Source organism: Clavelina lepadiformis, chromosome 9, assembly GCF_947623445.1.
Source record: "Clavelina lepadiformis chromosome 9, kaClaLepa1.1, whole genome shotgun sequence".
NCBI classification, from domain to species: domain Eukaryota; kingdom Metazoa; phylum Chordata; class Ascidiacea; order Aplousobranchia; family Clavelinidae; genus Clavelina; species Clavelina lepadiformis.
The window spans coordinates 10,483,402-10,511,394 of record NC_135248.1 but is presented as its reverse complement, the minus strand read 5'-3'; the positions used below and the strand labels follow the sequence as shown (position 1 = coordinate 10,511,394).

General features: G+C 36.1%; 2 protein-coding genes across 10 annotated transcripts; one reads left to right on the top strand and one right to left on the bottom strand.

The window, feature by feature from the left end:
- Positions 1 to 20,093, bottom strand: LOC143470233 (uncharacterized). Of its 9 annotated transcripts, none has more exons than XM_076968230.1 (26): positions 19,962 to 20,092; positions 18,485 to 19,284; positions 18,115 to 18,290; positions 17,800 to 18,003; positions 16,615 to 17,054; positions 14,960 to 15,053; positions 14,534 to 14,743; positions 13,923 to 14,070; positions 13,576 to 13,699; positions 10,247 to 10,348; positions 10,025 to 10,119; positions 9,727 to 9,844; positions 9,276 to 9,456; positions 7,971 to 8,405; positions 7,452 to 7,522; positions 7,204 to 7,282; positions 6,816 to 6,946; positions 6,435 to 6,601; positions 6,112 to 6,264; positions 5,818 to 6,028; positions 3,242 to 3,363; positions 2,885 to 3,007; positions 2,637 to 2,807; positions 2,368 to 2,447; positions 2,080 to 2,184; positions 1 to 1,691 (listed from the first exon to the last, which is right to left on the bottom strand). In XM_076968230.1, exons 2-26 carry the CDS (start codon positions 19,252 to 19,254, stop codon positions 1,561 to 1,563), a joined length of 4,641 nt encoding a protein of 1,546 aa, XP_076824345.1. In that variant the 5' UTR covers positions 19,255 to 19,284; positions 19,962 to 20,092; the 3' UTR covers positions 1 to 1,560. The 9 variants fall into 9 exon arrangements, with proteins under 9 accessions (XP_076824345.1, XP_076824347.1, XP_076824340.1 ...); XM_076968232.1 differs by having other exon boundaries at positions 17,905 to 18,003; positions 19,962 to 20,091; XM_076968225.1 differs by having other exon boundaries at positions 9,276 to 9,453; positions 17,800 to 18,290; positions 19,962 to 20,093.
- On the top strand, positions 3,809 to 5,510 carry LOC143470235 (uncharacterized). The gene is made up of 3 exons (XM_076968234.1): positions 3,809 to 4,243; positions 4,464 to 4,669; positions 4,821 to 5,510. The coding sequence occupies exons 1-3, from the start codon at positions 4,075 to 4,077 to the stop codon at positions 5,334 to 5,336; spliced, it is 891 nt and encodes a 296-aa protein (XP_076824349.1). The 5' UTR covers positions 3,809 to 4,074; the 3' UTR covers positions 5,337 to 5,510.
- Positions 20,094 to 27,993: the final 7,900 nt, after the last annotated feature.

Below are 27,993 nucleotides of genomic sequence, written 5' to 3'. Positions count from 1 at the left end.
TTACGAGCATTAGGCCTATTGTATATTAGAAACATGTATTCAGTTTAATCTGGTACATGCGTAAAACACGGCACTGTATAACAGTTTGTATAATAGCGATGCAACTTCAGAATCAAGCTAACTTATAAGGCGCATTAGAGGGCATTAGTGCTATGTAGGGCACGAGGGTATATAAAACAAGTAAAATATAGAAAAAGGAATGACAGAAACAATAATGCAACAAACAAAAATAAAAAAAGTAGAAAGAACGCGTTTAGTTTACATAAAGACCTGGTTTTTAGGCTACGTGGGAACCACCAGGAGAACGAATGGTCAAAAGTCTTGAGTGTTTCATTCCTTCACTTTTGCGTGAAATGATTTCTTACATAATACATCTTATTACGCTATTAGGTTTAAATCTGATGACGTCACGTTATAAAATTTATCTAAATGTTCTTAACGATGTAGGTTTTTAATCAAAGACAAGATTGAATGCAGAAACGTTGCTACCTAAGATAAAGCTATATTCAATACAAACACCAACGCTTTAAGAACCGAGCAAGTGATATGAAAAATCCGCAAAAGAACAGCGAGTTATCAAATTTAACAGGCGATGACTAAAACACTGTTGTACAAAGCTGAAATACAGAAATGCAATTTGCAATGCAAAAAAGGCGAATCACAAGAGGAATTTTTACAACACTTTTTAAATAGCACTTGATTGGACTAAAAATATATATGACGTGGTTATCTGAAGTAAAAAAATGCAGATTCGAACAAAAACCTTTCGCAACAACAAGCTTTTGAAAACTTTAAGGCGGTTTTGCAACAGATGGAAGCGCAGTGCGCGGTCACGAAATTACTGTACACATATTTTTGTCACTTGATCAAGAATGGATTAAGGATTGCTACGCGATTTCACATGAGACAGCTACCATATTGGACACTGGGGAACAAAAAGGGGAGGATTACAAAAAGTGTAATGTGCGTCGATGCACCCACAAAGCGAAACGAAAATACAACGATATTTAATTCTCTGATTTCGGTTCGGATTTCAGTACAAAATGTGTGCGGTGGACGGCCTTTAAAAATTACGAGTATTTCCCAAACGTGGCGTTTCTGATTACGGGTGGCTTGCGCGCGCTCGGTTGACAGCAAAACAGTGGCGTTTGGCCATGACAGCTCCGTTTAAAAATGGTAATTGACGTTATGATCAAGCACAACAAGCAAAAGAAAATTTTGTAAATCGATTAGGAAAAGCACATTTCGGAATGTATTTCGTCGGTTGTATACCACCCCTTAAACTGGACACTTTGAGAAGAGTCATAGCGAAAGTAAAATACAGATATCAACACAGAATAAATAAGGAGAGTGACGCTGGTGTCGGTTGCGCTCGCCGTCAATATCGTGAACACCTAAAACAGCATAAAACGGCGGATTCGCGCGGACGCACGACGACCGTATTCAATACACGTGCTCGCAAAGAAACTTCGCAAACTCACGCTGCGTTCGTGATGCAATTCGGGTGTCAGCTTCTACAGAAGCGAACTCTGTTGATTTGGTTTGTTCATAATACGCTCATCAACCAACACATGTTCTATACAAATTCTTCATATTCCGGGAACGGACATGCTCGTCTTCTATTTCGTCACAAAATGAGCTGGGAAACCACCCGCTCTCACCGTCACGTAATCGTTCACCCTCAAGCCAGCCTACAATGAACATAAAAAGTTAAAATATTTCACAAAATCCGTGTAGTTTAGCTGCACCATTTAAAATTACTCAGTTTTATCCCAGAGTAGATAATAGGATTTCCTGGAGTTTGTAGCAATGCAAAGTTTGCATCCACAGTATAGGACATTTGGACACAACTGATTTTAATATCAATAACAAGTAACAACAAGCTTTGGGTTGTAGAGTAGATGAAAGTGCCATGATTGCCAAAAAAAATCTCATAATGTTAAACATGTGGGAAAGTCGACGAACAAACTCCAAAATATGACATCCTACAAAAGCTCAAACCAACACAAGCCCAAGGCAAAAAGGGTGGCTGTGGTAGAATTAAAAGGTGTTGGGGCAGACCAAGTGCACAAGTCTCACCGTCCGAAGTCTTCTTAGTAACTTGCATGATATCACCAACATCGATGCTGAGTTCATCAGGTTGTTTGGCAGAGTAAGGATATGTGCAAATGTACTGCGGGCAATCTGCAACGAAATACAAAACTTAAATATTATTCTATGCCGTGGTAGTGACAAGTCTTATGCAGATAGGGTATTTCTGCCAATATACTGAGAACAGTAAAAACTTTTAAGAGAATTTCTGACAGTTTCTATTGACTTTTTCAAATCATTGTCTTGTTGGGCCAAGTGTTGGGACGGTTTACTTACCCCACGATTCGTAGATGCTCTCCCCGGTACCCCCCAACGTGGGAGGGTTCAACGCATTGGTCCATCGCGAAAGTTCGTTCCTGTTCACAAAGAGTTCGATTATAGCTAAGTAGTGGGTTTGTAAGTATCAAAAAACAAAGATTAATCCTTTGTCTTCAGTTTAAAAAGTTTAGTTTGATTTTTAAGGACTGTATAACAAATCTAGCTTAAACAACCAATCTGATTTCACTTCACAAACAATTCGTGGGTTAATTTGTGCTTAGACTTACTGTGCAAGCGGCATAAGCGTCATTTCAATCCTTTTTCCTGCTTGATTTTCGAGTATAACCAAAAAAATCTGATTTTCAGTGACTGCGCGTTCGTTGACCGCCAAAAATTGTCGATTTGCCCAATCAATGACCTCGTATCGGGGCGACGAACCACCCAAGTCTATACCAAAACTAAAAGAAGGGAAAATAGTCGATAAGATTTTTCTGTTTTTGCGAAGGTGTAAATCGATTAACGTTTCGACACCAACCTCTTCTTTTTTGCAATTAACAGGACGTCCGTGAACAAAAACAACCAGAGTTTGACCGTTTTTGCTGCTTTTTTAGAATCGAGCATCATGCTTACATTCATTTCACCTTTTTTGACCAGACTCCTGCATATACGTAATCGCAAATATGCTAAATACGGATCGTTTTTTAAATCGACACCAACAATCACTTTATCAGTAACACTGTATAAATAACCAAATCAATAAATAATTAATCAGTTGTATATTGCAGATTCCAACTCTAGTGCATTGGCTAACAATTATTAATTAATAGATTAATGGTTTTACATAGGCAGGAATAATGCAAATATCCTATATTATGCATACAGTTATACTAACCTGGATTGAGATATTAGGGCATATGTTTTAACAGAAGATGTGTAATCCAATTGGCTCGCAATCTCAGCCAATTGCTCGGTCTGTTGCATTTTACGAGCGCCTTCATTACATTTCTTTACCAGCTACAATCATTAATTGTGTTGGAGTTAGAAAAAAGAAATTAAGCTCAGTGTTAATTTGACAATCTTTACATAACGCTGTTATAAATACAAATAACTTAAACATACAACACTTGATTTTTTTTGACAAGGACATATTATCGCATCAACAATGCCCACAGTATTATAATGTTACGCAAAGCACAAAATCGTTCCTCGCAAGCTAAAAAAGTGTTTTCCATTTGGTAGATTTCAACGCAAGTAGAAAGCTACCAGTCAAGCCGAAGTGGTGTTAGCGCGTCGTGGTATTACCAGTCGGCCGCCATGTTGCTTGTTGCAGACTCGAGTGGCCTCATTTCTTTTGTCAACACTCTCGATGTTGTTGATAGGCGAACCAATGGCAGTTGGTTATCGCATCACATGATTGAAAACGCGCTGACGCAAGACAGCTCAACACAAGCAGCACTTGTTGCTTCAGTTGCGTTGTGTTCAGTTGTAGCGCGGCAGATTTTAGGCTGGTAGTTTAGCGTAGTAAACAATTTTATGGAATTGTATTGCTAAACGTTACATTTCCGTTGTTTACTAGGTATGAAAAAACTAGTAATTTAGATGATAGGTTTTGCAGCTTGTTAGTTGGTTGACCGGCCCGTCTTAACAGTATGTATGTCTATATGTCATATGATACAGGATAACGCCTTAAAAGTTCCGTACAGCTCTTATGCAAATTGAGTAAACATGAACGAAAACGAAGGACGATTCGGGTGGTGTGCCGACAGCACAGCCAAGCTAATTGAGGTTTATAAATTGCATCCATGTCTGTACAACACAAAATCTGCAGGACACAAGGATCGCTTGATGAGGCAAAACGCATGGGAATACATAGCTGCGGAGATGGGCACGACAGGTTTGAGTTTGCAAATGCATGTCAGCAAATTTTGTGTACCGTGACAGGCGTAGATTACCAAATATCTGGGTAAATAAAGGTTCGGTGTGATTACTGTACTCTGACAACAATCTTATTACGCTCCAGTCACGATCGGCGTGTCTAGTGTTTGGTTGTACGTAGAAACTCTTTGAGGCCTAACCCACCCCGTGACTACTTCATTGTGTACATTATTTTACAGTTGTCGACATTACTAAAAAAGTTCGCGGGCTGCGCACACAGTATGCAAGGGAAAAATCGAAAGCGCTGCGACAAGTAGCAGAGATTGGTGGCGGTGAATCGTCATTCCAAAGCACGTGGGTTCATTATCCGGCTCTAAGATTTCTTGAGGAATTCACAACCACGAAACACAAGGAGACGACTGAATGGAATTTGGACTATATTCAGGTAAATTCGTTGCTTGGGTTAACCATGCCCCACAACAGTGTAATTTTTTTTGCAATCTGGCAGAATTATATATATATTTTTTTTTCGGTTAAATAAACTTTAACATTTTGCCGCTTTTCTAGTGTACGTTATTAATCATTTCATGACGCAGGATAACGATGAAGATGCAACCTTCGAACATGGAGACAGTATCCACTCCCAGATCTACAGGCTGCAGGATCACAAAGTAGAGGTTAAGGAGTACATAAGAGAAGAGAGACCAGCCAGCGTGGATAATTCACTCGTCTTTTACCGGCAACCGCAACTGGGAGACAGAGATTCGTTCCGCCTGAGCAACCACATCGACGCTTCAAAAAGAAAACAGAAAACGGACGGGGGTTTGCTTCCTCATACGAACGATTTTCACACGCGTTTGAGCACAGACAGTTTCGCTTCCAGGCCCAAACGGCAAATAGAACGTAGAGAATCGCACGATTCGGTGGTTGAAATGCCACCTGCAAAAAGGCTGGCCTTTTCCTCAACCAGTGAAGACGAGGACGAAATATTTGCGAAATATATTGCCAGCGAACTGCGTCAGATTAGTGACAGCCATGTGAAGAGGGTTGTCAAGCATGATATACAGAACCTGATTTTCGAAGCACACTGCGTGTTACAAAATGGAAAGTAACCGAAACGATGTTTACGACCTGGATTCATATTCAAATTCGCTAGAACATGTTTCTTTGTGATATCTTACTTTTCTCGTTATCTTATCTAGTTTATTTCGAATTTTGCAAAAGTTTCGTTTTAAATTACATGTGACCCAACCTGTCTTAAAAATCTGAATACAAAAATTCATGTATCCCTTCATATGGACACCCAGTGACAAAATGTCAGGAAAAACTTGCATCTCATGCGCCCCAAATAACCCAATGTAAAATCGGAAACCTACACAAGTGTGGAAGTGAAACTCATTTAGTTCCGCAATGCAGCACAACCATCATAAAAGTTATATATTTGTTTACCCACCAAACTCGGCCAGCCGAATTCAACAGTGTAAACTTTACAGCAGTTTCTGTTTGTGCAACTTGCGGTATATAAGCAAACAAGTCTCCTAATTTGAAGGTGGAAAAATACGTCTGTTAAAGATACTGATCTACACATCTCACCTTATTCACGACTCCAAGGGTGTGCTTGGCTTTCTTCACCATCTCCTCGTCACCAACCGCATCGGCCGCATTCACGATGGCAGTGACCAGAAGAGGGAGTCGGGTCACTCTCTGCATTGGGAGGAGGAGGAAGGACAGGAGCGGAAGCTTGTTGCATGCTGGGGAGGACTCGAGACGGTTTAACTCTTCGGCGAACTTTTCGTGATTCCTCCTGGAATTTTATGATCATGAGAATAAAATCAAGTATCAAACTAAAGCAAATGATAAAGGAAAAATCATGGCATCTGAACTTACTGAAGATCAGTTAAGACTCTGTCTTGATAGGATTGGTTTTGAATGTATAACACGTAAACGTTGAACTCTTTCTTGGCGTAACGTGTAACGATATCACAAACTTTTGTTAGCCTATAATCCAACCAAAAGTGTCGTTCTAATTCTTCAAGAAATCTGTAAACAACAAAAAATACTAAACAAAACGAACATAATTACAAAAATTGTGCTCCAGCATGCAATTAAATCAACAAACAAGAACTTAGTGATGAGGCTTTACCAATTATTATCATACTTACAATGTCAACTACTAATGACGTAAATACATTTATGCAAAACATGCTCACTTCTTTTCAATACTTCCAACAGTTTCTACATTTGAAAAAAGATGCCGTCTCTTTACGGATGGCAACACATCGGTACTCTCCATTGCCCAATCTCTCATGAAGTGGTTAATGAGGATGTTGATGCTACGGAGGTAGGATGCTTGGGATGTTATGACTTCAAACTGTGCCTGCGATGAAAACAAAGAATTTTCAACCAAGTCCGAGTTAACCGGTTAAACGCATTCTTTGGCATCGTACGAAAAATGATCAATTTTGTTTATTTTATACTTGACTGTGATATGCAGGTGCATTTTGTATTTAACTTCAATGGTCTCAGAAAAAATTAGAGTCTATTTGTTATGAAATAAAATAGGTAAGTCAGATCAAAGTTTATTTTTATACCTGCTGAAGTTTTATGTCCTCAGGAGACATGGTAGCAGCAATATCAGCCACCTCCGGTATAGAACGCCACAAGGTTGTAGTGGGGAGTTCCTCCGACATAAACTCACTTTTCCATTCACTGCTAGCACGACCTACATCCAAAGAGTGTATGAAACATTTGCGCATAAAACACCATGTATATAAAATTATTTATATATGTATTAATTCCGAGAACGTTTTGGGGTCATCTTTACTGCTACATAGCTTTCATATATAGCTCAATTTCTTTCACTTTTAATAGACAGTGTTCAAGATTTTCCATCTGGGCAGCAATCCATGTACTTAATTTCACTATTAGGGAATTGCTATGACACAATTCTTAAAATATTTAAAGTGAAATTTGTCTTACGACTCCTGGCAGCAGACTTGGACCTAGCTTTCACAGATCTTCTGGATGAAGCATGAGATAGGGTCCTGTCCCTGTAGATCTGCAGAAGTATGAGCATGATGCTAATTAAAGTAACAAGTCCATTTGAACCGATATATACTATTATACAGTCTTCCAGCACAACACAGTCCTATCATGATGAACCACCAAAGCTACAAAATTTTTTGTGAGAAGTCATAGCACAACAAATAACAGTAACGCAGCCTCACCTGATATAAAGGTTCAGAATGTAAGAACTTTGACGAATCAATAAAAGGTGATGGTGGCACAGGATGATTTGCTAAAATTATCAAATTTGAAATGTCCTTGTTAGCAATAAACTCAGCATGACGTTTTGTAATTATGCTGAAGCTGTAAGTTATGAATACCAGCAGCCAACCATGAAGTAATTAGATTATGCAATCAGGAAAATATAAGTAATGCCAACTTCCTTTTGTAACAGATATTTAAACCTCGCATGATATGAGTAAGCTTTTGTTATGATAAAAATTGAATTTCACAATATATTTAAGAGGAAATTGAAAAAATTAATTCTGTATTTAACATTTGGCAAAGGCAATTGTGATATTACAACATTAAAAATATCACATCCTTATTTACGACATAATCATCAATTCATTGCCTATGTGCTGTAACATAGGACTCTGATATTTTTCTGGTGTTAGTTATCAGAATGTGAATGTATTTAGAAATCCTTAACTTTTAAAAGAGATAAAACTGCTGCATACCATTAATACTCTCATAAAGACCTTCATCCCTTTCCGGCAGAGGAGGAGGAACATCCTCTGCAGCGAGATAACAATCATCATCACCATCCACAGCTTCCGTCTGCAGCACGTTAACGTTTGGAACCGGGTTAGAATTCCGAAATCGTTGTCTAGTGCTCGGAAGTGGAACTGGGAGAGATAGTGGAGTGGTCGATCCACCTCTGTCTGGTAATGACTGGTTTGTGGCTATGCCCGGAAGTGGTACCGGTGGCCTCTCACTTTGTTCTAATAAACTGTTACTGGAACTAGTCCGTGAAAATCTTGGTGGCGTGACAGGTCGTCCATTCCCGTGGATGGAGTCCCGCTTTGGTACCGGAGGTGGTGGAGGGTCAGTTTGTGATTTCTGTGGTTTCCCTTGATGCTCGTATAAAAAGCTGCTCACTTTTGGAACGGAATCTGGCGCAATTATTACAAAAGTCTTTCTTACTGGTACATACAAATAAAGTAGCAGCTAACTATCAGCAACTGCCGTTCGTTATACTGATTAGTTACGATACAATTTTGTTGGCTTTATTTCATCCTTAATATTCACTTTGCTGAAACTAAGTAAATTTATTAATATATATATACTACAATTACATATATTTTGTTGCACTGTAAATATATTTTTACTTAATAATTTCATTGTAAAAATGTTTTTGTGCTTTAGTGCTAAAATGACAGGAGAAATAACTCTTGAAAACAAAAAAATGTAAATCTTGCATTTAAATTTCCTTTCGACATTGCTTTAAGCCATTTCAAATGGTATATACCAGGGGTGGGCAAATTTGTTCAATGAAAGAGTCACTTGCGGAAAAATATAAACACCAGCGAGCCGCAAAATCAGTAATGATTGTCAATTTGGTTATTATACTATTAGTAGTCATTTTGGGATATTACTTTTTAACTAAAAGACCCATAAAAACATGTTGGTGAGGTGCATTTTTACAACCTTTGCCATAGAGTATAGAATCTATACCTGAAAACAATGTCGGAATCGATGTCTAGTGTTACGTCATAAACGAAATCCTGGCCTAAATAAAGAAAAACTACACAGAAACTTTCATAAACGGTACTCTTGGTAGCCTTTACATTTTTTGGAATTTTACGATTCGACTAGAAGAGCCACAAAAAACATGCCGGAGAGCCGCATGCGGCTCGCGAGCCGCAGTTTGCCCACGTCTGGTATATACTAATCATAGTATAGAAACATTACTGATAAAAATATTTTGTCTTCAACCGTCATAAATGAGCATTGAATTAGGGAAAAAAGCGCAAAATACTAACCATCATGCTCCACAAAACTCTTCAGCGCTGGTGACTCCATATTGTAAGCTTGGAAAGTAGAACTGACATCAGACTGACCAACTGAGTTTCGGTAAAGTTTCTCACTCCGAGCTGGTGGTACAGAAGCAACAGTACAGTCGTTGCTTTTTCGTCTACCAGATGGACTCGTTGGCAACACCTTCTATTAAAATTTAATGAGTAATTGTGAAGAAATGAAGCCGAATTACACACACAGCCCACTGTATTGTTATAAAGCAAATCGGTAGTTAAATTTACCCAGATCAACAGTAACCTGATAAGGCATACAAAAAAATAGTTGTAATTGATACTACTGGCTCACATACCAGCATTTATCTGAGATAGAAGTACAAAATCTTTAAGTGTAAACTGTGAACAAGACTTTTTATCAGTTACTTTTTGTCCAACAAAACCGCAAATTAAATGAGCCTACCCAGGGCTTTGTATTGTCAGACCCATTACTATGGGGTAGATTTGGAAGAGTTTCGGACATTCTTCTAACTTCGCCGTCACCGGAACTGTTGCTACCAGTTCCAACCATAGATGTACTTCTAAAGAAGACAGTTTATGAAATGCTATCAAAAGTGCAAATAGAGCAAGGTTCAAAGATTCCACGAAGACAACAACTTAAATTCATTCGGCATTTACTTCGTACTAATTTCTAGATTTAAAATAGATGATTAATTAGAATAAAATCTTATTGCAAATTTGATGTATGACGACATAATTACCGCGAAGCTTCTGATGAGGTAGTTATTGAATTGCTGTCATAGTCAAAACCAGAATCTGACTCCATTCGAGGTCCATCAATGTATCCGTCTTTTGACTGATAAGTTACAAAATTAACTTGTCATTTTTGGTACGAGTGTAAATTGTTGTCTATCTTCATACGTATTATGGTTTCCAATAACAGTTCAAATACTAGTATACTATTATTGCAGTTGATTTTTTACTTTGTTTAAGTCAGTTTTTGTTTTCTTCCTCAGAAAACGTTTGCTAGAGCGTTTTTTCTTATTCCGTTCCTTGTCAAACTCTGCCAGGTTTTCTTGTGAATCCTGAAAAAAAAATAACATATCAATGCTGTTTTCAAATGAATCACTGCACAGTGCATAGTTTCTAAGATACAGAGATGGGTGATTGTGTAGCGCTGCACTAAATGGCATCTACATCTGGCATCTAATTTTATCCCACGTTTTTCAATACTGTCACAGTCATTCTGTTGCAAAATGTAAACAAAAAAATTAAAAATACCTTGCAAACACCAAACATGTCGATATAATAACTTGTGTTAATAGGACAAATATGAACTAAAGCACACCATGATGACAACACACCTATGCACAATAAGTTAACATATACAAAATAACGCACCTAGCTTCTTTGTATTACTTTAACATTTTTAAGTGAAAGGTAAGCAATTGTCAGAAATGGTGCAGAATATTATAAAATCATAAGCACAAACGACTACATATGTTTTTATCTTCTGTAGCATGTAAAATATACTAACACCCTTTTCTATACAGTTAATTAAATATCCAACATTGTGTACCGTAACATTTGCTATACAAAACAGCATAAAATTTTAGTTGTTTTAGTAATTTTTTAACTAATCAATACAAATGTATGTTCGCTAATACTTCTAACATCTATATCTTCTACATTTATATTTGTATTTTACACAGCATACCAACAACAAACTAAACCAAAACTTTCATTTTAATTTACACTAAAAATCTCTGTTGACAGCACGACATTGAGTGTTGGTACAAATTAAAGCTGTTACAAGATGACCTTCAAATGTACAACTATAACATGTAAAAAAAAAGCAGGAGAAAAACCATAAGATTGTGGTTTTTCGCTTTCCATGGTACAACGCATTGCCCATTTGGATGCACTCAAGCAAACATAAGAGGCAAAAATTACGTAATATTCTGTGGACAATACATTCCATAAAAGCACCTTACTGTTATAAACCTGTATTTTTATATTAGACCTGACATCAGTTGAATATCATTTTGGGAATGTAGGGCTTTTTAATGTTAAGTTATGCATGATTGCAAATTTGTTAATTTAAACTTCAATCGTTCTGGTAAAATATTCATTTCAACATGAACAGAATATTATGTGAGATGAAAACTTATTACATTGACAACAGCATTAATCCTGAAAACAAAGGGATCCTAGGTGACAAACTTGTTTAAGAACAAACAACAAAATCTCACAAACTATTTTACGTACTTGGTAAGCAAACAAAACTCCTGATAATCACTTTTTGTTGCATGTAGTGCAACAACTGGACTAAAATACTGCATTTGGTAACTTTGACAGCCCACGCATCTATAATTATAATTTTAATTACACTCTACATTTCATTTCTATTACTGAGATAAAAGATAAGTCTACATTACTGAAACACAACATATGATATAACACCAATCCTAAAGTAAACAAGATGGTCATGGTACATCCGAAAAAAAAAACTCAAAACGAAATACTGTATACATATTAAAACATTTTCTGCAGCTGTTCAAAGAATAGTTAATCTACAAGATTTACTCATTTCTGCATAAATTTCGAAATACTTCTGCAGAAGGGATTAAGTGGCATTTAAGCAATGTTTGGAATTCACCTTCCCATGCAACTGGTTAACTCCATTCAGTGCCAACCACCAGAATGCTTAAAGTAAACTACTTGAACTTGCATTTGAAGTTATTTAAAACATCCATACATTCTTGGATAGTACCGGTTTGTCATCTATTTCAGTGATAATATAAATCAGTGAATTACTTGCATGTGACGATGTTCACACAAGATCAGTTTCAAAGTAGACAATGTGTAATACGCAGTTACCTTTGATGAAAAAGTATATATATCATAGAACATACCGGTAAGTTCAGTTTATTTGATGCTGTGCTTTACATCTAAAGTTTCTCTCATTGTAATATCGTTTCCATAGCCAATAGAAAGAAGTTTAAGCCTATGTTTTAAATCAAACCAAAAAATCTAAACAGAAATAACTCACATTCAAGGTGGTCTTTAATGACGGAAACATGTTACCACAGAACAACATTTTTCAATTGAAAGACTTGTACATATCACAAATTATACAGATTACATTCAATTTGGCCTATTATATACACCTTGGATCAATGCATACCATGGCATACAAAACTTTGAGGCAGTTTAAAAACAACGTTTTGTTAATGCTTAAACCTAAACTGCTGGCACTATTCATTTCACTTCACTTTTCAAAAGGACTGAATGAATACCTTAAAATGCAGATTTGTCACTATCAATGTATGAATGATGAATACAACTATTGCATACCTATTACACACAATGCACATAGGCAGATCGGTCTATGGTTTAGCAAATATAACTTTGGTTTTCTGATTTATGTTACTTTTAATGCACATCTCATTTCCTATTCAGCTATGTCTCATGATGTTCTGGAAACAAATTTCTGGTTACAAAGTAAATTTTATGCCGGGAACTAACCTCAGACAAATAGTCCATATGCTTATACCCTTATTTGTAATCTAAAATATCAAAAAATGAAGATGCAAGAAAATCAACGTTCAGTTGTTTCCTCAAAAACAAAACAGCCTGGTTTCTTAAACATTTTCTGAAAATCTCTTTGGGTTTGTATTAGTCAACTGCCTTAATTAAGTCAAACCATAAGTTCTAAGAAAAGCAAGTGGGTTGAAGTTGACAAATTTATGTCAAATATTCAACTTGAGAATACTTCTCCTGACCTGTTGTTATCATCAATTACGCCTTGAGGGCAGCTAAATTAAACAAGTGTCTTAATTGTAGATGATATACCACACCACAAGGCAATTAAAAACGACAAAGTAATAGCGTGACATTATGCATGAAATTAACAATCAAGCATAGTTAAACAATTCATATTGTCTGTCTGCCTGCTTTGATCAAAGTTGTTGAGTGTAGACATTAGAACAATTTTTGGCACTCAATTAGTCAACGTAAGAAGGTCAGCGATATTATTCAGACATAATAATTAATTTCATTCCATTCAAATAAGACATACAGAAAATATGGCAACACAAAAACATCAACACATACTTCAGGAAGTAATATCATCATTCTCACTCACAATTTACTAAAAAAAAGTCAACTTAAAAGAATGAATGCATCCATCTTCCAAACATGTCCATAAAAATAGCATTAATTACAAACCAAGCCCATGACTCCAGGCTCAAAATCTCAATTAGAATGGTTATGATCATAAGCGTTATGAACTTTCTAACATTGCACACACCTTCATGTTCTTTGAGTCGGTTCCAGAACTTTCTTTTGAGAAAGGCAACATTGATTGTAATTTTTTTTTCATATTTTTCTGCTTTTTATTTGCGCCAGATGAAGGAAAGCTCTCTTCACTTGTGCTTGAATAAATAAAAAACAGCATTCAGTGTTGTCATAATGAAAAAATAAAAATACTTGATGTTCAAACAACAATAAATTGTCTGAAGGAAAGATTTTAAGAATCGCAAAAAAAACATTACCATGTTGATCGCGTATAAAATTATATATAATTACTGCGTAATAATCAATAAATTCACAAAAAAATATATATATGTATATATATATGTAGAAGTCAATTCTAACCAAGATCCACTCCTATTTCTTTCAGCTGAACCAGCAACGATAACATCACTATAGTTAGTTTTTCGATGTTGTACTGGACTGGAGTTGTTCGACTTTGAGTTACTGTTGCTGCTAGTTTCAACTTCAATATAATTCAAACGCTTTTCACCTAAGCAAGTAAGCTTGAAAGTTACTGTAAGTTTATTGCAAAAGTGTGGAGAATAAAAATTGTATGTATATTATTACTTAAACATACAATCACACATAATGGCGGGGATATTCTTAACACTGAACCAGAGGGTATGTAATTTTGGTGGGAATTGCATTTTAAACTTCAGTTTAAGAAAAGATAGAAGATGAGCAACAAATATTTCATAACAGCCCGGTCATTGCAAAATATAGTAGCGCTGTATCTGTGTGGTATATTTCAGTCAAATAAATTGCCATCCCACCTACAATGTTACTCTAAATATATACGCCGCTACCTATCATCAATTCCTTGTAAAAATCTATAGCACACAGAACTACAACTTTAATAATTATAATATAATAAAATAATAATGGGCATGGGTATAATTACACCACCGTCATGCCTTCAATTCTTATAAAAGTGCAATCCAACAAGGCTTAACTGTTGTTACCAGCAGCACTGTTTGTGGTGTTCTCTTTCAGGCCTTGAACAACACTGAGTTGTTTCTCTTTGGAGTAAATCATGCTCCTTCTTCCAACAGGGTTATCAGGAGGTAAGGGAGGAGGAGGTTCAGAGGAAGACTTTTTTCTTCCGGCAGGATTTCTTACGCCAGATGGCAGCATTGGTGGATCTCGGCCAGGAGGTGGGGGGACTACAATAGAAGAAATCAATTAATTATTCATAAACTGTTGCCCCAACGAAGTGTTTCGTAGCATACGAGGGTATGATTTTTGTAATGACCGGGTAACGTACCACAGTATTATAAATTTTTAATATCTAACCATATTAAACTGAGTATCTGTAACGTAGGAAATTCTTGTGCAGGAATATTGCACGAATCCTTTCCAACTAATACATTCCAACTAACCTTCGTCATCAATTTCATGGTATTCTCTTTTCTTCAGCGTAATTGCATCGATTATGGGAGGTGCAACTTTAGTAAAATATTCCACCTCGGGTATCTGGAAACAATAATTTAATGATTTACAATTGCTTAATTTAAACTGACTCATATGCAATATTTTTTCAATAAAGATGTTTCTAGCAGACATGATTATAACTAATAAAAAAAACAGTGACCAGAACATAAATAAAATCATCTTTAGGGGTAAAAAATGCCCAAAAAATCTGCTGATAATCAATCAAATATAAAACTACTGATCCAGGACGACGAAATGTCTGTAGTACCAGTTGTTTTGAATTTGATAATAGCTATTACTGAATTTCAAAGTTTCATATTTAAAGCCATAGGTTCATGTAGCACTGACAAGTACCATAACAACGAATTAATTATTAAACTTGCTCAAATAGCAGCAGAATCAAGACATGTATATATGTAAAATTAAATCAGAACAACATGATTTATCAAGATAATTTTCAAAATTTTGGTCACTGTTATACTTTCTTTGTTGTTTTTTTATGCAATTGGACCACAAAAGCAAAAATTACTATAACAGCTCTACTTGGTGATCAAAGAGCATTCAGTAGCACAATGGAAAGTTTTGGTAGAAAACAATACAAAAAATGCTATCTCATTGTCAAACAGGTGACAGCAAACAGCAATGGAAGTGGTTTATTAGATTATAAAATATTTATCAATGCACAAACGTGTCATGTTCTGAAAGATATCTAAATCTCCAGCATTTAATTTCCCAATCGACACTATGCGTCAGCTGTTGCTGGCACTTGCTTTGAAATGGCAGCTGTATAAGTATCACATGCGCTTATCTACACTATTAATGGTACACCCTTAATGGTATAAGAAAAGACATGATGTATCAAGGGAATACATTTGCTAGATAATACAACCAATTATCATGGGAGCATTATACATTAAAAAAGGCCTTAATTAATCCATACCCTGGCATGTTGTGCAAGGAATTATCATTAATTATACGAAGTAAATGAAAATGATGCCTAATTAATACAAAAGCAAAAGTAAGGCCCTTTTCTGTTTTAGACAATCAAGCAATCATATTTGGATAAACGAGGGAAGTTAAACCACAGACCATTTTGCTAAAAAGGTATACAGTTTGTTTTATAAGCAAGCAGTGAATTGCATAAGCACGTTTCAGCAATTGCATTAATTGCGTTCACCACAATAAGGCAATTGCATCCCTGGAACTAATAAGGAAGCATAATCTTGCAAACACTTTCCTGCTATACAAAACGCCGAGGCCAAAATAAAGCTATTCACGTAAGTTGGGTGCAGTGAAAAGTGAAAGCAGTTATGTTATCGATGACCTATTTTTATACCTCGTTTTAACTGCTTTGGTTGATTATGTAACGTGCACTCATTTTTATGGTTGTATACTTGTATCATTTCGCAGATGAAGAAAATTGCCATCAACTTTTGCCAAATTTAAGTAGTTGTAACAATTATTAAAGCATTAAGTTGAAAGCTTTTAATTAAGTATACATTAAATTGATTGTTAACCTTCAACAATTAAGTTTAAGCTACGTTTAAAAAAAACTGATAAATAAACAACTAGCAAAGTGAGTGAAGACACAATAAACACATACTTCACTCCCACGAGACATATCTTCGTAGCTGATGTCTGGAGTTTGTCTACCAGACATTGGGAGGTAGCCCTGGGGAGGAAAGGAGGCATCACCGGGTGGGGGAGGAGCATTGGAATTATCCTCATCTCGTGGGGGTAACTGAGGGGCTTCATCCGCATGGCTGTCATATCTGGGGGATTCGAATTCATTGAAAGCTGTTTCATGATATATGGCAGTTTCACGTGTTTCAAAATTGTGTTTTTCTGTTGTTTGTTCATAAGATTCACTTCCAGACAGAAAAGAATTGTTGTGATCTAGTGACTGGTGAACTGCTACATCAGCTTCAAGGTTAGCATCAATGTCTTGGGTTGTATGGTTGTTTGCTGAAGCATTACTGTTTTGCCATTTTTCTTCTTCTGGGATATCATCTTCGTTTTGGGTGACATCATATCCTTGTGTAGCTAAACAAAGAAGACCAAGTATCAATTGCCAATTTTAAATTGCTAACAAATTTGAAAAGTTATTATAAACACTTCAGGCAAATAAGGCATAACATGCATTTTATACATGAAAGTTACGCGTACATGAAAGCCTGAGAAGCTATACACAGAATGTGCAGAAACAAAATGGTAAAACGTGCATTTAAAACAAGGCAAATGTAATATAATAGCCATGAATCTACTGTTCCAAGCAAAAAGGTTTTAATTACATATCTTGCTTAGAAGAGAAATTCTCAATGAGTATAACTGCACTGCAAACATTGCTACTTGTAGATGCACATATATGGATGAGTAGAGTAAAAAAGACTTTCATATTGACTTCAATTTAATTACAAAATGATTTATGAACACCATCTAAGGTGAAAAAGTACAAGCACTATCATTTCATTCCAGGCATTTTATTGGGAAATACAAAGCAAACATGCAACTTTTTGGATTAGGCTGCTCCCTTAAAAATCATCAAATAAGCAATTACACAAGCTCTAAATTAACAGATACTGTATTCTGGCTTAAATTATATTTACTTCATTTATTGCATACTGCTAATAACTTTATTAACTGAAGGTCCTATTGTGGAAGAAAAAAATATCTCAAAGATGTGCTAAGAGCAATTAAACTAAACAAAAAATAAATACAAATTACCAGAAAATTAAAAACAAATGATTCAATCATTGCTTTAGCGAGGCAAATGATTGCAATTACTCACATGATTGGTGATAATGATAAAAATCAAAGCAATCACTGTCATTCGAACCATGATAATTTTCAGCGTGATATGTTGCAATGTCGACATCGAAATCAAAAGAATTACCCTCGTTGTTGTCACTATCTGACACTTGCTTGTCAGTGGTTAGTGATGATTCATCATTCCACATCAAACTACGAAAAGGTTTCGGCGAAAGAAATTGGGCTGCGGAAGATTGGCGTCTTACAAGATCATGTTTAGAATTATGTTCGGATTTATTTTTAACAATCTGGTCTATTGAATTTGATGGACTGCTCACATGCTGCCATACACCACCTTGTGATGGGACAGTGGAAGCACGAGGTTTTGTTTCAATTTTTAATTGGGTAGGTTTCAGGTTACTGCCACCAAATGGCTTTGGCGAGAAGTTTTCAGACTGATTGGCTTTGTCAGCCCACATTTGTTTTAAGCTACCAAAGCCAGGACTCTTCGGGTCTCTCCTGAATGAAGGTCTAATGGCAAAAAGTAAAGCATCAGTTAACCATTAATTAAATTTTTCTTTAAAATTACATTAGAAACACTACATGCATATCTATATGACAAAATACATTCCTACAATTTAGCAGTACATTTGTTATACAAGCCTATTGTGGAAAAGGGTGCAGATAAAAATTCATGTTCTTCATATCTGAAGGCTTTCGCTTACCTATTGACACACTGGCGTCTTGTGCTATTTCTATTTCTTGGTTCAGGTCTTAAAGATGAAATTTCATCATAACATTCTGCATTTGATGCTAAAACGCATTCGGTTACATTTTCATTTACTTCCGCAGTCTTTGTCAGTTCATCATTCTCTAAATCAATCTTCAGTGTAGGGCGTTGTTTATTAGCTACTGAAATTTTAGAGATATCACTTGCATCAGCTTTGCTACTTTCTTTGCTTTGAGATGTGCTACTACCCTCACTAGAGGTTGATAATCCATAAATAGTATCTTTGTTGGGTTGGATTGCACCTTCTCGTTGATGTGGTATACCAAGTTTCGACTCTGAAGATGATATTTTTGGTGTAAAGTTTTCATTCTGGTTTGCATAATATCCACTCTCACTTGTTGGCAGTTTAGCCATGATAGTTTTATTAGTTATTAATCTTGGGGCTGGCCTCCAAGCATTTGTAAAGCGGCTCTTTGGCAGTTCATTTGTGCTTGGCAATTCTAGAACTGAAGATTTTTCATGGTTGGTTTTTGGTGTCCATGATTGCGACCATACCTTGGGTGTCATGTGGTCCAATGAACTGAGCCTGGAGAGAGATTTTCTGCTGATAGATGGTTGATCATTACTTTTTTCGTGGTGTTCAGTTTGATATTTTCCAGATTTGATGAGCAAATTAGGTTTAGGTCGCAGCTCTGGTTTAGGTCCACTTTTGTCCATGGCTCTCGTGTTACTGCGGTTATTATTGTTATAATTCACATTATCCATTCCAGTAAACCACTATGACATTTTAAGCACCTATACATATTGCAAGGGATATACAATTAGTGTTATGTTTGAAGAACTTAAAAACCCAGTAACTTACATTGTTTATGCCATTTCTGGTAACAATGATCCCATATCAATAAACGAAAACAACATTAATAAATAATATTATGTGCTAATGTGCCTATAGCCTATCATAATAAATCTCACTAATGTTTTTGTGCACACATTCTATTTTTCCAGCCAGCTATAGGCTACCACTTCACTAAATATATATATATTGTGTTTAATAAATTTATTTATTCATAAAATACAATTTGCATAGGCCTATATATAATTAATCTATTTAATTTGATTTAGTTAACCTAAACCACTTTGTTTCATATACTTTCTTAACTTTTATAAGCACACACTAAAACCCTACATCCGAACATGATATTTTCCACATTGTATATATATATATATATAAAGGGAAACAATGACAAACTTTGCTCACCATAGTACCGGCATCAGGCAAGTAAATTTTTAATGACCATTAGCAGTGGATGCTAATTCAAAACTCAATGCCAAACAGATCATAAATTTTCTTGGAGTTATCCGAACTTGGTTAAAAATGTTTGCGAAAATGAGGCTGGGGACTGTACTGGCATTTTGCTAACACCATTTTACCTACGTATCAAACTTAAACCACAAAACCTGTTTATACTTACAAAAAAAACTGTAGAGTTTGTTTTTTCTGTAGGTGCACTCAACAGTGTTTTCCATGAGCTCCAATTACGCACTTTAGGTGCATGTTTTTGCACTTAAAGACTTTGACAGAATTCTGCGCATTCAATTTTCCATTCTATTGGAATTTTTGCGCATTTGCACTTTTCATTTCTGGTTGTTTAGTGCATACAACAGCTTGTTAAAAACGGCCATATTCTGCATTCCGGTAAAAAATAACAGTTTAAGAACATTTTGTGGGTCTAGTATAGAAGTGTACAACCAGAGTTTGCGTAGCTGGGGTCTAGTATATACAAAGGTATCCTGTGGTTGTGCACTTGCATACTATAGACCCAACCTATACCTCCTAATCAAACTTTAACTTCAATAAAACTCAAAATACCTAAAATCAAGTTTTTGCATTACCTTTCTTTCAACCTAACTGTCTATCTTTAACAAGAGGATGAGTGACCTACTTACGGTGAAATAGTGACTCTCTATCCCAAAACATTACAGGCCTAGGCCTATTGCCCTAGAGCACGAGCCTATGCGCAGCAAAGAAAACAGCTGAAACTGACATCATACTGACGTCATTTTCTTAAATCACGCAAAGAGATTTAAACACATGAGTAGAAACTTCTCTTTTGCGCATGACGTCATGTTTGTTTCTTTTATTCTCTTGGAGCATATTCTACTTTCTCCACGGTCACGGTTCACTACATAACAATAAACATGCAGACGACGACAATGATTTTCAGATCTGTTTGCTGCTGGAAGAGATTAGTCTTATTATTACGGTGCAGTTATTGGGATCCATTGGGTGTTAAATTTAATTGAAATTAATTAATGAAATCAGGTGAGAGTTTTAGGTTCAGCAATTAACTTAGTTTCAGTTCCTTGAACTGATAATGCTGCTGTTTTGTATCAAGGCATGGCTTAGCCTACTTCAGTTGCGCGGGAAGATTTTTTCGTTCCCCACATTTCTCTTCGACCAGGCAATTAGCAACTAAACTCATTAGCATAGGCCTTATGTTGCAGGTGTTGTGTCATTAAAATAGGCTACTGGAAGTCTGATTTCAGATCTTGTTATTGTGGTGCAGTTGTTGAGATCTAATGGATGTCAATTTGAAGTTAATTATTGAAATAGATTGTGACCCAGAAGACGATGCAGCAAACTTCATGTAAGATACGATATGCCTATTAATCAATTAGCCAACTGCTGTTGAGCTTGTCCTGTATGGCGGTCACCCAGAGCGTACGTTCTCGCCAATTTATAATAAACAGCCAAGCAAAACAACAAATTAATGTAAGTCGTAACGAATATTGAAGAAATGCTGTACTGATATATTGATGTCATTTAATCTGATAATGAAAATATTTATTTGCAGATGTGGACCATGTTTGCATAACTGCGCAAGTAATGAAACTTTGCTGGCTCATCAAAAAACTGCTCACGGTATATTTGTTTTTTGTTTGAAACTTATTTCATTTGGAGCTCTATCATTGGCAGATTCCGATTAAAAAAATCAAACAAACTTAATTTTACACTTGTCTTGCAGAATCTTTTTGCAATAATGTTACAAGAGAAAAGCTGATGGAATGGTGGGAAACAGTGGGTGGCGTTAAAACAGATCTAACTGCAGATGCGGTTAACTATTTAATGAAGCTATTTTCTTCGTACAGTTCACCGGATGAACTGTTTCATAAATTCTCCTGTGATGGAATTACGTGCATCCCATCACTATTTTTCTTGCCAAGAAAATTGTCACTATGTTTAACACGAAAATTGTTTGATGTATTTTTATCACACGTTACCACTGTTGCACACAACAAAAAGGGGAAACACTTGACATTACACAAGTTAACCCGAGACGAAGAATTCATAATTCAGTACATAGGTGGTTATATTTTGCAGAAACTCACTAAGCGCTGTATAAATCCGAGAGAAATAGATCTATTGTCTTGTTTAACTGATTATAGTAATGAAACCACTAATAGTTCCTTGATTTCCGCTTTAAATAATAACAATTATGGACATCTTACAGTTCCAGCGAAATCACTAGTGAAATTGTTGATGTATGTAGAAAGTGTCTTTAGGAAACAAGACATAAAGGAGCACATCATGGAAAGTTGCATGTCTTCTTTGAGTGTTTGTAACATAAAAGATATATTTGAAAATCTTGTTTTTGATGAATGTTTGCAAAAATTGTGCATGAAAATATGTAAATTTTACGTGAAGATTAGATGCTATCAAAAAGCCAATCATTTAAATTCAGTACTGCATGTAACCTCTGATCAAAATGTAAGTCTGAGAAAATCATTAAAATGAATGTACATTACATAGTTGTCTTCTTACATGTACTTCGTCAGTTTTAGCTCAAGAAGGATTAAGTGTTACTGTATTGCACAAGCAGACTGTCAAAACACTCGAAATCAAGTTATTTTTTTCGCTTCGGCATTGGATCATCGCAAACATCACCATGTTTCCAGTCAATAACGTGATTTACATTTGACCCCTTAAGTGACTTGATATTCTTTTTGCACATTATCACATTTTCAAATTGTGCATATTGGTGAATATCAGGCACTTCATTACGACGGCCAGTTTGTCTCATATGACCGAAATAGGCCTCCAATGGGTCTTGGTTTAAGCGCTTAGTTAAGACGTATGAACCTTCTGGGCTGTTCTCCAACAAGAATTTCACCAATTCAGCAATGGCCATGGATGTGGAAACTAAACCGTCGTAGGTTTGATGGCTCAGAAACTGCTTTGACTGTTCGGAAACGGACCCAGTTAAACTGCTTTTCCATTGTTTTAACTCTGAAAGGAATGTATTAAGCCATTTCAGACGAGGATCATCAATCGTTGTATATGGTTTCAAGTCTGGGTTGTATGAATAATTTAATCTGGTGTTCATGAGGTCAAACCACTTATTCATCAAACCAGCAAACCACGCACTCATCTTCATTTCTTCTCCACCACGACTCTTCATTAAACTGGAGACAGTTCCAGAGAGCAATTGTGCGGCATAGCAAACCCGCATTTTTGCGTAACTCTTATGGGAAAAATGGCCATCAGTCAACTTGCAACTTCTCAACTCTGAACTTTCAAATAGGTAGGGAACATGGCAAAAATGCTCCCACAAAATGAAATGTTGATTGTACTTCATCATTCTAGCTCCACCTGGACGGCTGGATCTCACACAGTTACAGGCTGTCTTCAGCAAGTGTGGAGGGTCACTAATCAAATAAATAGGCATTTCTGGCTGATAAATATTAATGCACTTGTAGGGGACGGTCAAATTGGAATTATTGAGCAATTGGAACAATTTTCGATTGCAGGATGCACCATCAGCAACAAGTGCTAAGACTGTAAAACCACATCCGGCCAAGGGTTCAACCACTTCCCAGAACATGCTAACCAAGTGAAATGCCTTTGTATTCTTGGTGGCATAAAAGACAATAGGCCGGGAAAAATTGCTGAGGATACTCCTACCATAAAATTGTAGGGCATGTGTGGCAGGAGCTTCATTATTGTATTGTCTGTCGACACCCAGATCAACAAATCCTATTATTCGGTCTGTTGCTGCATTATACACAATATTTTCTTTCACTGTAAACAAAATAAGCAACAGGCTATATCTCGTGCATATACAGTTAATAACTTGTGTCATTGTTTTGTCATAAAGCATGAATAAGAATCTTACACAGTGTGATTAATAGTGTTAAAAATACCAAGAAAAGTTTCACCTTTCATTTCATCGATTGATATAACGAGAAATCGTTCATGTGATGCTAGACTGAGACTTTTGGATTTCAGTTCTTCTAAAACATTATCTTGAATGCCAGGTGCAGTGCAGTAAACGTTTCTGAAAACAGTACAAAAGTGAGCAAGTGAAACAATTGCTCGTAAGTAGCTAGTAGTAGCCAAATTGCAGAGAACAGAACCCATACGCTACCGATAGTCATTTAGGGTGCGTGAGCTTGGTAGTCGTAAAATGCCACTTTGTCGTAATTCTTCATAGGCACTTTTACTTTTAGCAGCTAGACTCAAACAGAATCTATAAAGAAAATTGCAAGGGTTGATTTTAGCACGCTTTTACGAAATAAACAAAAAATTGAGGTCAACTGAACTTAAAACATGTTGATATCTTTACACCAATTACTTCAGTAGTTTATTACTCAAGGGGACCTAAACCTACTTTATTAACTCAGGGTGATATCTTTCCCCATTTCTTTTCATACTATTTAGCTTTTGCTGCTCTTTCCAAAAGATTGAGCAGAAGTTATCAATTTTATCCTCATCTTGAGCTAAAAAAAATGTATGATATTTACGTAAACTTCACAAAAACACACGACACAAAAAAGACTGAGTTATATGCATTGTGTAGGTGCATCACATTACATTTGTAGCTTCATTAGAATAGTTATAAGTAACATATTCTGGATTACCAGCTTTGTAATCGGTATGATACCTGCTTTAACAATGGCTGTCATGTCATCTGACATAATTTTATCTACCTCCACTTGCACCGTATCATCAGCTAACAGAGTCGAAACCTTAGCTTCCAATTCTCTAATGCTAATAAAGATTTACTTCATAACAACAAGACTATCTTAAATAATACTGTTTTATTTCTATCTTCTGGCATTGCTCAACCTACATATAGTTAAGTGTAAAAAGCACAGCTACTGACACTGACAACCTTGCGAATGAGACTATTACTAATAGGATTACGAAGTGCAATATCACCAAATTTCATTAGCAGTAAAGGTGGAGGTAATTCGAGATGGTAGGTTAAATGTTGGCTGCGCTGATCGTTTTAAAGGTTGATCTTTAACCATATGGTAATAATTTAGCCTTTTCTGGTTGAGCCGTCCCTCCTTTTCATCTACATTACAACAAATCCTGCACTGACCACTTTCCTTGAGAAAAAGTTCACAACTTGCATTTCTAACAACAAGAAATTTGGTTCATTTAACAAGAAAAGTCACAAAATATGCCTAAGATACGGTGTACACTTTAAGTGCAATGCATTATCAGTGTTACCAAAAATAAGTAAGTATATGGTCAGCGGTGGGATTGAAATATGTTAAAATTTCCTTCTCTCACTAGCAGCATGCCATATTGACCCGTTACCGACATACACATAGGCTTATACATATGCTTGTTAACAAACAGTTCGCAGATGTCATTAAAATTCCAAGAACCGGTTCGCACGAACCGGCTGAATCCCACCACTCTATATGATTCATTCAATGTTAAATAATGATGAATTTCATTTATGTAACAAATGCAATAGGCACAATTGAAAAACTAGTTTCACCTGTATGCAAGTTTCCTAACTGTTGGTGCATTTTCAGAACTGAATGGTGTCATAGATTTGGTGGTCATGTGTGGCAGGCCACTTCCAGAATTATACAATCCAGAACATATTGAAAACGATTCAATATCTTTTATGGTGCCGTGTAGTGTTTGAGTAGTTATGTCCAGGGAGTAAATACAACTTGAGCGAGGTGCTTTCCAGCCATAATAGCATATCCTTAATGACATGTCATATAATACTCCAATCGAGTATTTAGGTTGATCACAGCCATCATAAAAAGAAAAAACAAGATTTTTGTTTTCAAATGACCTCTGCCAACCTTCCGGCAAGCGAGCAGATTTCAAGGACGCAACAGATTTGAAATGTACTTTTGTTTCAAAGATACGCTTCTTCGGCGGCTTTCTTGAATGTACCTGCGCCAAAGTCAGCTTAGGCAAAGACAAAGTGGGTACTGCTCCTTCACGTAATTCTTTACGGGAACCCTCTGCAAAAAAACTCTTATTTGTGCATACATGAACATTTTCAATTTTGATACTTGTAATGGTACATATATTAATCTGAAACCACAGTGAAGGTTTGCACTAATAGCTTGTTACAGATGCAGTGTTATGCTGTGCTCACTCGCTAGTAAATTTAATGAAGTTCTGCATCAAACCATCTCATGGAAAACAAACACTGCATCAAACGCTAGATATGCCATTACATTAAATATCTTTCCTCAATACACTAGTTACACTACATGTAAGTGTATGTAAAACAAATTTTACTTAAAACAATGTCAGATCTTTCAAAATGCACTTCACACATTTTCACAGCATCTCGAGCAAATAGATTTTTTATGTGCTCGTCGCTTCTGCAAGCCAGCACGATACACTCTAACCTTTCTGCCCAGCTTTCCTTCTCCTTTTTTACAAATTTTCTCGAAGGTATCTTAAACAGAGTCACGGCAGGTGACCTGTTGTTGCACATTGGTAAACAGCACAAGTTTGCCATTATTTCAGACTATTTAGCTTATTTCAATAACTCAAAGCCTGCAACATAAGACCTGTACTATTGAGTCTTAATCTGTAAAGTTTTTATTCTGCGCGTGGAGCGTAATTTTATGCGCAGATGAAACAATACAATATGACTCGGTCTATCTAAATTTTTCATCCATTCATTTTATTTTTACCTTAAATGTGGTGAACGAAAAAATCTTCCCGCGCAACTCAAGTAGGCTAAGCCATGCCTTGATACAAAACAGCAGCATTATCAGTTCAAGGAACTGAAACTAAGTTAATTGCTGAACCTAAAACTCTCACCTGATTTCATTAATTAATTTCAATTAAAATTAACACCTATTGGATCCCAACAACTGCACCGTAATAATAAGACTAATCTGTTCCAGCAGCAAACAGATCTGAAAATCATTGTCGTCGTCTGCATGTTTATTGTTATGTAGTGAACCGTGACCGTGGAGAAAGTAGAATATGCTCCAAGAGAATAAAAGAAACAAACATGACGTCATGCGCAAAAGAGAAGTTTCTACTCATGTGTTTAAATCTCTTTGAATCACGTAAGCGTAAATATCGTGACGAAAAAAAAACGAAACTTATCGTAAACTACGCAAGCACTTTCAACGCGCTACACCAACTTTCTCCTTTCTACATCAAGTCACTTCCCGGAACTTTTATATCACTATTTTGGTACCCTAAAGCCTTTCAACCACCATTTAGAATGCGAAAGAGAAAATGTTATGCTCGAAAGATTTTGAACTCATAACCCGGCCAAGCATAGTGAGGTTTTATTTTTGCCGCAATTCGTAAGAAGAAAACCTCTCTTTCGCTTTCTGAATGGATGAGCCAGGCTTTTCCCGCTACATAGAATACTAATAACAATTGTTAACTAATTAACTAAACTAAACAATAGTTGTATATATAGGGTGGCCATACGTCCTCATTTTGGAGGATTTGTCCTTTTTTTCATTACAATTGAATTGTCTTCCGAAGACAAGCTAAAATCCCAAAATGTCCTCCTTTTTGGCAATAACATTTTTATGCTGGTCGTTTTAATTCGAATTGGCAGCAGCTGGCCAAAAAATGTAGATACACGTTGTTTTTTTAACATCTATTACGGTTTATATCGAACTAGAAAGCATTCAGAAAGTGTAAATCTCTGTTGGCGCCAAATCAATGTTTTAGTGTCCCAGCATGTGGCATGATTGGAAATGTTGCATTGTGTTGTCACAAACGTTTTATTACAATCGCTAAAAAGTACGAATGATGTTTGTTTGATGCATTAGTTTTGAAAGAGAAAGCAGAACAAATGTGTTATTTTTTCAACTACTTCTGCGGCTATAAGAAACGCATATAGATAAATGAAAAATTGAAGATGTTGGAAGTTACAATCATCGTAATTCAACTAACTTATTTTCAGAAATCAGAAAACTGTTCTTTTTCGTGCCGTTCCCGGTTTGTCTTGTAGTGAAGAATAAAAGGTTGGTTCGGCTACCGTGATCCCTTGGAAGTTAATTAGTTCCTAAATTTAATTAGACGTTCCTTGTATTATTGCGAAGATATTCCAAATTTTATCCAAACTCATTCAAACAGTCTAATTTTAAGAATACAGCTGGCAAAGGACATGAACTAGGTTTCCTTGTAATTACAATACCACTGTTATTTTACTTCCATAGAAAGTAAATCCATGTCACGCATTTCAGACAATTAGGCCT